This window comes from Anastrepha obliqua, chromosome 3, assembly GCF_027943255.1.
Source record: "Anastrepha obliqua isolate idAnaObli1 chromosome 3, idAnaObli1_1.0, whole genome shotgun sequence".
NCBI lineage: Eukaryota > Metazoa > Arthropoda > Insecta > Diptera > Tephritidae > Anastrepha > Anastrepha obliqua.
The window spans coordinates 30,097,279-30,113,280 of NC_072894.1; the positions used below are offsets into that span (position 1 = coordinate 30,097,279).

The 16,002-nt window shown below is 38.6% G+C and overlaps 1 protein-coding gene across 1 annotated transcript in view; it reads left to right on the forward strand.

Moving 5' to 3' along the window:
* Nucleotides 1-16,002, forward strand: part of LOC129241904 (neuropeptides capa receptor) — a 134,570-nt gene that overhangs the window by 84,984 nt on the left and 33,584 nt on the right. Inside the window, exons 4-6 of the mRNA XM_054878455.1 lie at nt 53-252; nt 485-655; nt 2,655-2,699. Coding sequence (XP_054734430.1) covers nt 53-252; nt 485-655; nt 2,655-2,699 — 416 coding nt within the window. The remainder of the gene's footprint in view (nt 1-52; nt 253-484; nt 656-2,654; nt 2,700-16,002) is intronic.

Here is a 16,002-nt window from a genome sequence, read left to right on the forward strand (position 1 = left end):
TTTGAGATGTGCAGTTGCTATTTGTGTAACTTCTTTTTGTATTTGTTTTCAGTTCGACGTACGTCTCCGTACTCACCATAGTCGCGTTCTCTATGGAACGGTTTCTCGCCATTTGCCATCCGTTGCATTTGCATGCGATGATCGGATTAAAGCGCGCTGCTCGCTTAATTGCCGCCCTTTGGGTTGTCAGTATGATAAGCGCCATTCCATTTGGTATACTCACGGACATTCAGTACTTGGTTTATCCCTTAAGTAAGTATATATAAATAAATAACTGCAATGTAACTATCGTATACTTAATGTGTTAAAATTAGTGAGTTCCACCACTGCCATAGCCAATTTTTCCCAGTAAATCAGATTTTCTTTAGATTAGACTTTACAAATTTATTGCTGAATATTCATATTAAATTATTTTTTAAGTATTAAGGACTAAATCTGTCATATTTATGTGTATAAGTAAGTATCTGTTTTTTTCTCCAAACAGCTAATGACACAATACCAGAGTCCGCCTTTTGTAATATGGTCCATTATCCTAATAATTTTCCATTATTCGAGCTATCGTTCTGTGTATTCTTTGCCATACCGATGTTAATCATAATGATCTTGTATCACATGATGGGCGCGCAGATACGGTTTAGTGCAACTCTGCAATTGGGTGAGTAGATCAACTAAATAATATATTTACTGAAATATAGGTAAATCGGCCATCATTTCCAAATACCAGTACACGAGCAACAAGTAAGCAATCGGCTTAATTGCATGAGAAAATTTTGACATGAAGTAAACCTATAATGTTTACATCCGAGGCTTTGTTGGATTTTATGATGGGGAAGGAGTTTAACGTGGCGGGTCTCAAGCCTAGCGCACATTCAGATATCCTGTGTTGATTCGCCTTCTCACATTAGCTCGCTCCTAAACGCACGGTCAGGAGCTATACAAAGTATTCTTGGGAGAAGCCCGTAAATTGTGAGCTACTTGAACTTGACGCAGAAGAATCGTTCTTGTTACTCCCAAGTGAATGTCAATCAGGGACTTTCGCCAATTGCGTGTACTTCATCCGTAGACTTGAAAACCAACGGATAATCTCTCTTGCCAGCAAGTGCTACTTTGGACAAATCAAGCAATTGAGTAGTAAAGACCTCTAGCGACGAATAAGACTAACACTTTATAAGTGTCTCATTGTCTCCGTTCTATTGTTTGGCGCAGAAGCTTGACGTATCCCTTAGACTGTTTAAGAGAAAGATTGTTTAAACCAAAGCACCTTGGTGACTGCGAATATCGCAGACGATGGAACGATGAACTGTATGAGCTTTACGACGACATAGACATAGCGTAGCGAATAAAGATCCAGCGGCTACGCTGGCTGGGTCATGTCGTCCGGAAACAACCGCTCTGGCTCTGAAAGATTTCGATGCGGTACCAGCTGTTGATAGCTGAGCAAGAGGAAGGCCTCCTCTGAAAAGGACTGACCTCTGAAGAAGGGCTTGGCTTCACTTGGTGTGTCCAACTGGCGTCGGTTAATACGAGAAAGAAACGACTTTTCAAACTCGGTCAAAATCGCATAAGCGGTTTTCGCGCCAATTAAGAAGAAAAAAAAGATGCCTATATTTTAAATCGAGTTCTATCAGAAGTACACGAAGTCTTCTAAAGTTTCGTAAACAGCACTAGATAGATAGGTAGATTTTTTCCGAGGTTTGCACTTCGATCTCATGGTCTTTTGTGTCCTCTGCTTATTACATTACCTCATCCCGACCTAGTTCCCTTATTAAATTCAGGAAAGAGCTGGATTGGATTGAGCGGATGTGCCTTTCTTCAGGCTGCAGTTGGCCCCAATATCTTAAACTTCTCCGCGCGATCCCCAAAATTCAAGAAGCAGATGCTTTGTAGTCTTCTGGGAGAAGAAACGACAAGAATCCATGAACCATATCCGATCATGTGCAGATAACGACGCGGTCTGCAACGGCCGATGAGAATGCTAGTGAGCATTCTCAGTTTATCCTTGAATTTATGAGTATTATGAGTATTTCAAACCTCTTTTGGCTGTATTCTCCCAATAAGGATTTCGTTGCCCCATAGTTTCGCACCAGCAAACCTATCTTAGCCTTATCTCTTCGCTCTTAAGCTTCTCCTTGATGTTGTGTTGTTCCATAGCAAGATAGAGATCGGATCCTATTAGCAACGAGGCCGCAGCGTCACTCGTTTGTTTCCAGTTATACCCCTGTGTCCAGGGACCGATATTAGCCGGCTGCGTTCCTAGTAGATTTGGTTTCTCGATACACTCATGTACCAGTGACTGCCTAATCTTTCAGGATGATAAAACCTTCAGTGCCGCCTGACTATCGCTCAGAATTGGAATTCGCTCATTCTGGAAATTTCTTGCTAGGCTTATCTCTGCACATAGACTGTTGGCACACATCTACGCTTGGAAGATGCTTAAAAACTATTACAGTGCAGGACAGAATTGTGGATGGTGCTCATTTTAGCCGACTGCTTATGTAATGCTGTATACTTATTTGAAAAATTACAAACATAATTTAAAAATAACCTCTAGTTGACTTACTTTTGTTTCTCATTTCTTTAATTCATAATTAACAGTTTAATCTTCTCAATTAACATATTAATTTTGTAAACATGTATCTCTTTCTTTTGTGCAGGCGTTCAACGAGTGCAGTCGCGAAAAACTGTTATACGGATGTTATGTAAGTGTAAAATAATTTTTTCTCTCACACAAATAAGTAATGTACTCTCCAACGAATCCAATCAAAATGGTAGCAGCAGCAGTACAGCAGCTACTTTGACTCTCTTCTTGTTTTATATCTTCCTCATACTGTTAAGCAAGCACAAAATACACGCAATTGTTGTTTTTTCTTTCTACTACTTACTGAAATGCCTTGAGACCTGAAAAAAAACAATACTTTGCTTATTTAAAAAGCGATGTTTTTCATCTTATAAGGGATTGTGTCTGATACAAAAATATGCTAAAAGGGTAGACGAAGCTTTCCGTAGGTGGGGCTACAGAATATGTAGGAACTATGAAAAGAAGAGAGGGATTGCTCAGTTTCTCTCCCACTATCACGCGTAATGTGAACGGTGCCACCCGCAGAACACTTTTTAATGGGTTGCGGAATAAGCTCGTAGCGTTTTTACCGAAGACTTTTACATAAACAAAAAACAATAATTTTATCAATAAGTTAACCAATTATGTATTCGCTGCTGTTTACAACCTCTTCACGCCTCTCGACCAATTTCTTAACGCCGTTCCGCCAAAAATCGCCTTGTCTGGTGTCAAAGAAGTTGTTCTGATAGTTTTTAAGGAAAAGATGATAATCGCTCGGTGTAAGGTCCAGAGAATACGGCGGATTCTGAAGGACCTTCCATTCAAGTTATTGGAGCGCGCCTTTGATAACTTGTGCAAAATGAGGCCTGGCGTTGTCAGGAAGGCGTATGATTTGACCATGTCGATCAGATCTTTTCAGTCGGATGGCCTCATTCACGCGGTGTAGCTGAGCAATGTAGAGCTCCTTGTTGACCCCGGCATTCTTTTCGAGCATTTCTCAGTGCACCGTACCCTCAGGGTCCCACCAAACACAAATCATTATCTTCTTTGGATGAAGATCCGACTTGCCTCTCGGCCTTAGTTTATCTCCTGCAGACACCCACTCCTTTCCTTGATTCATATTGATATATAGGTACCATTTCTCATCTCCCGTGAAGATTTGGAACAAAAAGCGCTGTTTATGATGACGTGTTGCTCTATGGCGGGTGAGATGCTGAGAAGCAATTTGAAGACGACTTTCTTTGATTTTTTCGTTCAGCTCGTGAGACATCCAGTCTTCCAAGTTCCCAATTTTTCGGTAAATCCCATTGAACGAAGGTGATTGAGAATCTCTTTATGACCGCAGTTAATTTTCTGACAATTCACTACTGGTTTGGTGACCGTTCTCCTTCAAAAGTGACTTGAGACCTTCTTCATCGAGTTCAGAAGGTCTTCCGCTGCGGGACGTGTCATCGACGTCAAAGTCACCATTTTTGAGCTTTGCAAACCATTTGCGCGCTGCAGATTGGTCCATTAAACCTTTTCCATACAAAGGTTGCGTGCTTCTTCGGCGGCTTTTAGAGCTCGAAGAAAAGCAAAGAAGAGCAGATGTCGAAAATGTTGATTTTTGCTTCCTGGATATTCCGTTTCTTAGTCTCAAAACTAATCAAACCTTAAATAACTCAAAAATACAATTAACGTAGTTTTGTAGAGCAGAAAGAACTCTACCGGACTCAATCCGTAATTAAAAAGCGAGATTAACCGTAAAAAATGTCTCTACCGATTGCCACGCTTGCGCCCTTTGTTCGCATTCGAATTCGCTGCCATAATTTTTTGTAACCTCAGTACACGGATTTCCTCCTACTGTCAATTACTAGTAGCAAATTGCGCCACTTTGCCTTTTATTCACCTCGATAATAATAATTAAACAAACCAAAAACATTAAAATATTCCACCAAACCAATTTTTGTGAAGAAAGATTATTTCAAAACAGCTGATTGTCAATTTTGCAGTTAATCTGCCATATGTGAACTGGTAGATTAGTTTTTATGGATTTATTGCTAATCACTGCATATGTGAACGTACTTTTACATATATTTTAAAACCACTATACATAATTTAGAATTCAAAAAACTTAAAAAAGCAAAAAATCAAAAACAACATTATTTGAATTTGAAGTTTCAATTGATCGAGCCAAGAAGCACCAGGAGATATGGTGGCTCGTAAAACACTTAGGCTAAAAAGTCCCTTGTATTTAGAGCACTGGAAAGAGGGTGGATTGTCAAGGAGGGAAAGAGAAAAGTATCAGAGAAAGAGATAGAAAAGAATAGAGGCAGAGAACTTTCCAGATTCTTTGGCAAATCTGTAAATATCATCCAGTTTTCGAGAACGAATATTACTCAATCTCACGACATCGGAACCCAAAGCTCGTAGGCTTGCTCTTGCAAAGGCAGGCCACTCACAGATACAAAGCTCAGTGCTATCCGCCTCCTCCAAGCAGAACAGGCACATTGGCACCTTAATGGTTCCAATGGTGATCATTTGCTGACCCCTTTGGTTGTGTCCGGTAATAATACCGACCATCAACCGAACGTCTTTCCTTCCAAGTTTTAGTAGAAAGTTTGACAGTTTTATGTTCGGGCTTGTCATAAAACACTTTGCAGTTCTGCAGTGTTCAACAACATTATTACTAATGGGATTTAGTTCACGCAAAGCGCGAGTAACGGGAGTATTACTGGCATACTTGATTTTAAAGTTTTCCCTAAGAAAAGGGTAGAGGCCTCCAAGAGATCGCTGAGGAACATTAAATGGAATCCTTTCCAACAAGTACGGGCAATCAATGTGTTCAGTAAAAATATTTTCAGTAAAACACAGACACACTATAGTCCTACGAAATTCCAAGGATTTGAAACTTATAACCATGAGACGAGCGGAATATGATGCAGTGGGATAAATAAAGTACAGAGACAGAAGGGTGTTTTCGAGTAAAATTTTTTGCACACCCTCGATTCTATTGATGGAATGCTGACTGGTCTCCAAATAAAAACAGCATATTTTTGATAAGACTTAACAAATGATGTATAAAGCAACTTGATGGTATAGGGATCAGAGAACTTAGTGGCATTCCGCCTGTCGAACCCCCCAACATGAATAAATATTTTTAAGTTGTATAATTTATATGCTAATTAAAAGAAAATTTGTTACCAAAGACGACGCCAAGGTCCTTAAACTCACTAACACACTGAAGGACACAAGTCGAGACCCTACAAGACAGCTGACTATCTTATAAGCACTCATATTATCACCATCACTATCCTCATCCAACTACACATTTTTGTTCTAGCCATGGGAAAGTTCTGATAGTTTCCCCTTGTCGGTGTGATATTTTATCTCTCCATTACCAATAGCAATTTCTTATAACTGAAAAATATATCTACTATGCACTAAAGGCAAGGCAACTAATCATTTTTATTCTAACAATGTAATAACTGCTGACAACTAAACTCCTCATTGTTGCATCACAAACTTCTCAGCACTAATAATCCTACTTCTCATTTTTGTGCTCAACAGTAATCAGCACTGATGGGCCAACCTACTCATTTTCGTCATCAAAAAGTAATCATCACAAACTCCTCAATAACTCCTCATTTTTATTAAAAAGTAATCAGAGTTAGGAGTTTCGTTAAAATGTTTTATTTAGAAATTATAAAATTTATATTTTACGGAGATCTGAACTCACGAATTTTCAACTTTTTTCGGCTATGGCGACCTTACAAAAAACGCAGCCAAATTTCACACTATAACGTTTTTCAGAGAAAAGAGAGATAGAATTCCCACCGAACAGGAGAAAAGAATATCAAATGAAATATTTGATTTCCCCATTAAAAAATGTTCTAAATGCTATTCTGATAATGCGCATGTATTAAAGACTAATAAAATACTTGTAAATGTGTTGGAATTTTGTCGAAAGTGCTCAGCACTGTCTTGTAGAGGATGCTGTACTTAGTACACACAATGTTAGATGTTGTGGAGTAAGACATTTGATAGCACTTGAACAAGCTCAGCGAAAGACGTGAATTCTGGCACCACAAGTAAAGCCTGCTAATATCGGCTTGAAGATTAATGGCATCCTCTTGAGTCTTGATCACTATTGCATGCATGAATATAAAATATCTCGATAAATTGAAGCTTCAGGGCAAAAAAACATCAGCCATGATTCTAGCATCTAGCTTAAAAATGCTCAAGGAAAATACACTAACTATTTAGGTAGTTCTCTTCATAGTTCGCATGCGGGTCTGTCAAACGCTCCAGGCGTTTTTCTTTATTGCCGAAGATTTGGTATATCGCTAATGATTTATGGAGTCGAGCCTACATAGAACATTTTGAATTAAAAAAAAGTCCATGATAGGCAGACGCCTCTGTTGCTTGATTGGTTAAAGTGGTGATTCATCCAGAACCCAACAAGCGCTTCCGCACCGTTTTATTGCGACATCCTCGTTACCAACTTGTTCAACTCTCCTGTACTTTCTGACGGAATTTTTGAGTGATTTGCTTTAAAATTTATTTTTGATGTCAGGAGTAATAAGTTCTTTTTTCTTTTATGTGTTCCAAAATGAAAATAAAATATTTAATTTTATTCTACAAATTTTGATTCAAACGCTTAATTTAGTTCACGCTTCCGCATCCCCACAAAGTAAATAATTAATACTACAGATTCCATAATTTATACATTAAAATTACAATACTTTAAAGGCACTTTTTACCCATACATACATCTGTACGTACTTACTTTAACTTTGTGGATTATTTATAATGAACTTACACTGCCAAGTAGTTATATGGGCGGTAACAATTTTGAGATTGGCATTTCAGCATTCGCAAATTCACGGATCAACACTTTTCAACCATAATTACATAATAGCCTCAAAGCAAACATTCTTGAATTAGTATGCCACAAAATAATTATACTCCATACTCCATACTATACTGGTATGTATGTACAAGTATGTATACACAAATACATAAAATTTTACTTCTGCCCAACTTTGAGATGAATTACTAGGTTGTTCACTAAGATTTGCGGCTTGATAAAAGAGGGAGTTGCTACTAGATACATTTTTCCCCCTTGTTGGTACAGTGTACTCTTTCCTAACGGTGACGTCCCATAAACGGACAGTTTTTTTCAGTACTAAAAACTTCCTAAGAGCTCAAGCTGCTTGCATCAACAAAAACAAAAACCAAATTTAACGTTTGTGGAACACTGGTGTCAATTCGGATAGAAAAAGGAGTCTGTCCAAAGGTATTAATACTGAAAAATTGTGCTACGAATGGTTTATGAAGGCACGCAATAAAAGCATTCCTTTGCCAGGCACACTTATAAGGAGCAAAGCTAAAGAAATTTCACAGATTCTCAATTACGACGATTTTGGTGTATCACCCATCAAGATGATGTCAAAAGTTTTACCGAAAAAGTGCCATATTTGATTGAAGGATATGATTCGCGAAACATTTATAATTCAGATGAGACTGGCTTATTTTTCCCAGCATTACCCGATAAAACCTTCCCACTAAAAGGTGGAAAATGCACAGGTGGAAAAATGGCCAAGGATAGGTTCACGAGTTTACACTTTTTTGTTATTGGGAAACCTGCAAGACCTCGGGCATTTCGCAACATAAATTTGAACAATTTATCCGTTACGTGGTGATCAAATAAAAAGGCTTGGAGATTTTCTCGTGCAGTTCCATAAAAAAATGTAACTTCCAGAGCGAAGCGTCGTTCTATTTCTATATAATGCGGCTTCCCATCTTCGTGATTTAATATTCAAAAATGTTAGAGTTATTTTTCTCCCAGCACACCCACAAGCCCCTTGACCAAGGCGTTCTAAAAAACTTTAAGTGCATGTATAAATCGATATTTTTAAAACACATTTTGTTTCGGACGGAAGAGACAAATTTTGCAATGGAATTGCCAAAATCAATTTATTAGATGTTGTTTATTTCATTCACAAAGCGTAGGAGCAAGTTAGGTTAGGGTAGGTTAAATGGCTGCCCTAGCTAAGGGCTCACTTGGACAAATATTAAAAATTCGTCCGTTGTGGTGCCATACATGGGAGAGGAGTAGGGAAGGAAGAAGGAGCCTTGAGATTAGAGACGATGATGACCATACATTTTACGACGACGCCGACGGTGGCTGATTTGCGTTCGTAGTTAGCCGCAATAAGCTACTGATGAACTTCACCATATTTATGGTATTTACACCGGCTATATCCGCAGGCGTAGCGAAAAAGTTAGAGCCCAGATGTCTAAGTCCTTGCCAGACGAGAGCAGGGCAGCTGAGAAGAAGGTGTTGAGATGATTCCACCTCGTCCTCTAGACAGTTTCTGCAGAACGGACTAGAGGCAATCGCAAGTCTCACGGCATGAACACCTAACGGACAATGTCACCTAACGGACAAAGGATGTCCACCAAATTCGAGAACTGGGGCTTTGTTAGCCTTAGGAATTCCCTTGAGCGTCCCCGATCTACCCGTGGCCAGAAGGATCTCGCAACCTTTGCACGTTTGCGCACTAGCGCACCGCTCGCTGAGTTGACACGCGACCCATCTTTCCAGGAGCAGACCACAGGTTCTCAGGGGAACCCCAATTCTCTCATTTCGCGTCGAAACGATCTCCAAAGTTCCCTGTCTAGCCAGCTCATCAGCCCAGCAGTTTCCCTCTATGCCGCTGTTACCTGGAACCCAAATGAGCCTGATGACGAAGTATTCGGATGCAATCGAGAGAGAAGCCAGACATTCCCCGACTAATCTCGAATACACAAAGAGCGAGCACAAGACCCTAATTGCCGATTGGCTATCGGAGTAAATATTTACTTCCTTAACGGTAATTACCGAAGTACGCAACCAGTCCACCGCTTCCTTAATTGCGGATACCTCCGCGTAGGAGCAAGTTAGTCCACAGGCAAATCAAAATTGTTTCATTAAAGCTGGGTTTGGGAAAACAGATATTCACATACATCTTCAAGATATTGAAATTATAGGAAAAATTCGCCAAGCTAAATAGTATCTGACTTTTTCAAATCAATTTGAATATCTTGCATAATAAATTTCGTTTTTTTAATGATTAAAATAAAAAAAAAATGTTTTATATTATTTCAATGTATAAGCAAACTGTATGCCAATTAAAAAAAATATATATTGGCTTCTTCATTTTAAATAATTTTAATGAAAATCAGGGAAAATATGACCGTTTACAGGTATCTGTCCCCTTAATTCTTGAAAAAAATTTGATGAAAATCCTTTCTTTGTCTTATATGCATATAGATCTATTACACATTTTTTAAACTCTTTTTTACAATATATAATATTTTTCTCATAAGCTGACTTATGAGCGAAAACTTTCACAGTCCCTTAGGTGTCCGCTTAAGGGAGAGTACACTGTACGCTCTTCATATGAACGTATGTGAAGTTGCATTTCAATCTGTCAATTCATTCCTTGTTCATTAACCATTTAATATGAACGTGTCAAAGTATTTTCTACAATGGAAAAATTAAGTATCGTGCAGTGATTGCATTTTTATTTTTGGATTGTTGGAAGGTTTGAAAGCAAAGGAAATTTATGAAAAAATGTTGAAAGTCTGTACAAGCTTTTTACCCTCAGTCAATACAGTAGAAAGATGGGTTGCTGATTTGAAATGTGGTCGCAAAAGCCTTGCAGACGATCCACGTCAATGACGTCCAAAAACAGAAACAACACCAAAAATCATAGAAAAAATTGGGAAATCGCCGCGAGTAGAGAGACTCTCTCACGACTGAAAAAGTAGAGGGTAGAGAGGGAGAGAAGGAGAGAGAAAGAGTAGTAGTAGTAGAAACCCCAGGCATCTCGTTGGGTAGTGTAAGCAATATTTTGGCTGAAGTATTGGGTTTCAGAAAGCTGTGTGCGCAATGGGCGCCGCATTCGCTAACAATGGAACAAAAACACATTCGAATGTTACTTTCTCAGCAACATTTAGAGCGTTTTCGAAATCGATAAAGTGGATTTTGTGCATTGATTCATCACGAGGGATGAGATCTTGGTCTATCAATATGATCTTCAATCAAAATAGGAGGTTAAACAGTGGTGTGAACCGGGTTCTTCAGCTCTGAAACGAGTTCGTGTCCAGAAATCGGCCGAGAAGATGTTAGCCAGTTTTTGAGATGTTACAAGAATTTTGTTTGTGGACTACTTGCAAAATACAATAGGTTGCATTAAATTGGTATTACTTGGAAAAACAATAAATTCTGCATATTATTGTTATCTTTTAGACCAGCTGAAGCAAAAAACCGTGAACAAAAATCCGGGTTGCGAAAGAAAAAAATATTTTTCATCAAGAAAAATTTCATTATTCTTCAATACTTTTAGTGTCACAAAAGCATTTCGACAATGGTTAAAATCCATGAATTAAAGCTAGAATTGTTGGAGCATCCACCATCTTCATTAGATTTGGCCCCTAGAGACTTTCATCTGTTTTCACACCTGAAAAATTCATGCGTCAAAAGGGGTTTTCATCAAATGCTGAGGTCATAACAGCTGTGAAAGCGTATTTTGCAGTCCTTCCAGATGGTAATGGTAATGGTTGTAAGGGTTAGGCTAAGGCCTTTATGCATTGCGACCAGATTGATCTATTGTGCGCTCCTAAGTACTTAATTATAATTATTTAGTATACCGAGGAATCCAGCCAGCTCCTTACGAGGGAGCAATTGTAGGTATTCTTCCTGTAGTAGGTACGAGCACAGGATTCTGTGTCACCTGCGGCCTAATGCTTCACAATTGATTGTTTCATAGACTCCTGTTCATCCCAGCAGAACCTGCATGATCTTGTACTGGACAACCCTATTGTGTTAAAGTGCTTATTACAGGCGAGCTGGCCTCTAAGTGCTGCGCAGAGTAATCTGAGGCCCTTTTTATCAAGGGTTAGACCAGATTTTGCTCTGTTGGTATTGAAATTCAAAACCTTTTTGGAGTGATTAAAGCCGCTTGCCCCATTGCAGTGTTCCCTGACTTTAGTTTGGATCCATTTTTTGGTTTCCTGTTTTATATAATTTTTGTTAAAACCGAAAAATGGGATTGGTCCAATAAATAGCCCCTCTGCCCCTTTTTTTAGTCTGCATTCTCGTTTCCTTCCTGCCCCTCATGTCCTGGTACCCAAATCAGTGAGGCCTGATTATGAGTGGCCAGTTTGTTGAGTGCATTGTTACACTCTATTAGGACTTTTAACTCGAATGTGAAGCTATTCAAGGCTTTGAGAATCGGTTGGCTGTCCGAAAGTATTTTAATTTTTATGATTTCCACTGTTTCCATTATGGCGAAAAGCTCCGCATGGAAAATCGTGGTACCTGTCTTAGTGTTAGGGATTTGTGTTCTCTAGGCCCCACTATTCTGCACCTACTCCTTGGAGCATTCTGTGGAACCATCTGTGTACCATTTTTGTGAGTCATAACTTATCCATGTTGGATTAGTGTTCCACTCTTCTCTAGACGGGAAGTTAACCTCGTATCTCTTTATAAAACTGAGTACATGTTGAACCCTGTTCAAGATATTGAGAAGTCCCGTAAAATCTCCTCGTTTAAGTTTTTCTTTCATATGAAAATACAGTGCTTGCATAGTAGCTTTTTCTTGTATTGCTAAAAGCGCTTCCATGCCAGCAGTTGGGGTAGTTCTCATGGCCCCTGTTATGCTTAGGCCCATCCTCTCCAAATTGTTTGAGAAAATACTGCTTGACAGAATTGACCCGATTCTAAAACAAAAAGACGGTTTCCCCTCACACCAGCTCGGTTTCCGAAAACAACATTCAACTGTGCAACAGATTCACAGAGTAGTAAACAAAATTACAGGCGACTTCGATAAGAAGAAATATTGCATTGCCGTGTATTTGGACATCGCGAAAGTGACATGTAATATACGCGAAGAGAAAATCTGCAAGGCATCCTATCCAAATTACCGGAGAAGACATAAAAATACGCTCAAGTGCAAAATATTTAGGCATAACGAATGACTCAAAACTCACATGGAAAAAACACATACTGAAAAAGAGAAACGAGATGAAAAACAAATTCCGACAACTCTACTGGCTACTAGTAAAACAATCAAGCCTATGCTTATTTAATAAACAAATAATATACAAATCAATAATCAGACCGACATGGGCCTACGGACTAGAAATTTGGGGGACTGCCAGTAAATCAAACTTCCAAATCATAGAGAGAAGTCAATCTAAGATGTTAAGGATAATCACAAACGCAAATTGGTACATAAGAAATAACGATATTCACCGCGACCTTGGCATAGACACTGTCACTGAAACAGTAAAAATAAGCAGCAGTAAGCACATCTTGCGACTATTAGAGCACAAAAACTATGAAATAAGACTGATACCGGAAATGGAACTTCAACCAAGAAGACTAAAGCGCAAAACACCACCCCCTTGCTCGTACTGTAATATAAATAAAATTATAAAAAACTATGTTGAGCTAGTAAAATTGTAACTAAATGCTACCAAAGACAATAATGTTCTCTTCCAAAGGGAAGGGACATTTTAATTCCAAACCCTAACACCAATTACTTATTGTTAATAAAGGGTGATTTTTTAAGAGCTATGGAAAAGTTTTTCAAAAAAACACACGTAAAATTCAGAAAAATGCATGCAGTTTTTATTTAAATCGATAGAACAGTCCATATAATTTAATGTTTGAAGATTATTTCATGCAAATGTTGACCGCGACTGCGCTTCAAATGGTCCATCCGCTTAGTCCAATTTTGGCATACTCATTCCAATGTTTCGGCCGGTATCTCACATATAAATGATTTAATGTTGTCTTCCAATGCTTTAATTAAAGCAGGCTTGTCTGAATAGCCATGAGCTTTAACATAGCCCCACAAAAAATAATGTAAAGGCGTTATATCGCACGATATGGGTGGCCAATTGACAGGCCCCGAGCGTGAAATAAAATATTCACCGAACTCGCCTCTCAACAAGTCCACTGTTACGCGTATTGTGTGGCATGTGGCACCGTCTTGCTGTAACCACAAGTCATGCAAGTCAAGCTCTTGCATTTTGGGCAAAAAAAAGTTGGATATCATTTCACGGTAGCGCTCACCATTCACAGTTACGTTACGATTCGTAGCATCTTTGAAGAAGTACGGTCCAATGATACCTCCATCCCATAAACCGCACCAAACTGTGACCTTTTCTGGATACATTGTTAGCTCTTGCAGTCCTTCTGGCTGATCTTCACTCCAAAATCGACAATTCTGCTTATTTACGTACCCATTGATGTTTTAGCCCACCATACCAAATCCCGATATAGTACAATAGGTCTTACCATATGAGTGTAAATCCAGAAGGTCATTTGAGGGTTCAGACCCCAGGATTTACCCAAGAGTTGTTTGTTGTCCAAAAGTTGTTCGTTGCCTTTTTTATTATTTCGTTGAGGTGGCCCAAGTGAGTTTTTTATCCAAGATAATTCCTAGATATTTAACCTCTTCATTCAGAGGAAGATGTACCTCCATGTCCTTCCATTTATTCCCAGGGTGGGTTTATTTAGAACTCTTTTCTTGGTAAATGGGATAATAGCGATTTGGAAGAGTTGATTGATAATCCCAGCCCTTCCAGATTCTTACTTCACTGATGAAATTCATTAATTGCAGTCTCGTTGGAATAAGTGTTTGAATGTTCAGGGAGACTATATTGTACAAATAAGTGTATTTCAAGCCATGAAATTGTGCTTTCCTTATCGAACCGCAAAACTTATTGAACAACCTAGTATATGCCTTTGCCATAAGGTTTTGTAGTCAAATTGTATTATCAAATGGTGGCATGATTATGGCCAATAGACAACGTGTGAAGAGTTTGTTTCCAAGGTTGAATTTACAGCACTTCGCAATATGCGAGTACAAGCACATGAATATATTTGTTAACATATACATACAAATGTAGATATGTATCCACAAAAGCACTTAGAATATTTAAATATTTTATATTTCATGCGATAGTGAAAGCAAGCTTTGTAGAAGCACATTCGTATGGGCCAACGCGCATATGTACGCCTGTACAAATATTATAATATTCCTTACAATCGTTTAGGATAAGCTCGAAGTGAAGATAATAACAGATTAACAATTCTCCATTAAATTCTATTAACAAGAAACCACCCTAGGAGAGATAAATTTAAATAAATTTCTGTATTTTATTTCTCGTCCGCTTTTATTTGAGAAAAGCTGTGGAGCGGATAATCTGGCATTAAGCTCAGGCTTGTCGATTGGAAAAGTTGAAAAGTTAGTTCTGAGAACAACAACATAAGGTGAGCTGATAGTCTGACACATAACGACACAAAAGAGTTTGGAGAAAATGTGGTGCTTAAAATACCGTTGGGTAATACCAACAGCTTCGTCAGTATTAGGAAACCATTGATACCATACGTGATTTCCGACAGGATGACTCCTCAAAAAGTGATTTGTTTAGCCTGAAGCTGAAAAAGATTGCTTGAACTGAAGCACTTAAATTAGAGAAGTGCAGAATTTAACTCGACGATAAAGTAAACTGGAGTGCACCTGTACTTGAAGGAAACTATGATACAAGAGTGCACCCGGCACTGGTACACAGATGGTTTGAAGACACTGGAAGATTTAGAAGCTGGAATATATGACCCCAGGACAAAGTGTTCTCTGCCGATGGGTAATGTTCCAAGCACCTTTCAAGTGTAGGTGTGTGGCATCTGCCTTTGTGCAGAGCTAAACTTAGACAGGAATTACGAGCATTCTCACAGGCCATTGTAGATTTTGCAGTTATCTGCATACCTCTTTTTGAAAAGCAATTTCCGTCATGAAATAAATAGCCAAAGTGCTCGAGTTTTGGCGCACCCCTTCACTATAAGCAGCTATAATTTTGAAATCATAGGAACCTTTGTTCATTTGGTAACCAGTGTTAGCGCTATTAGTAGTGCCAACCTTGAAGTTGTAGAAAAATTCTCTTCCAGAAATTCTCCTTTAGACTGTGTAGGCATCTTAAAACAAAAATAAACTTTAGCATAAGTGTCAGCCTGATCAATGGGTTTGCATTTAAAACCAAATGATTTAATGAAGAGTACCAAATAAAGGGCTACTGTGGTATCACATTAGGTCGGCAATGGTCCAAATGAGTTGGTTTCAAGACCGTCAGCCACATCTACCTATCTACCTAAATAGTTCTGAAAAATGGAAGTATCAGAAAAATCACACACGCTCATTTTGCTCACACCTCTTCAGAAGTGTCAACCCATCAAGCGATTACGGGAGTTTTTTAGTCTGTGGCTAAATTTATGGACCAAATTTGTTACCGGAGAAAGTTCGGTAAAATAAACAGGTCTATGTATGGGCATGAAAAGATACAGCACTGATTGGGTAAAAAAATACCTCACTAATTGATTCGTAAGAAAAAGATGTTAATATTACCAA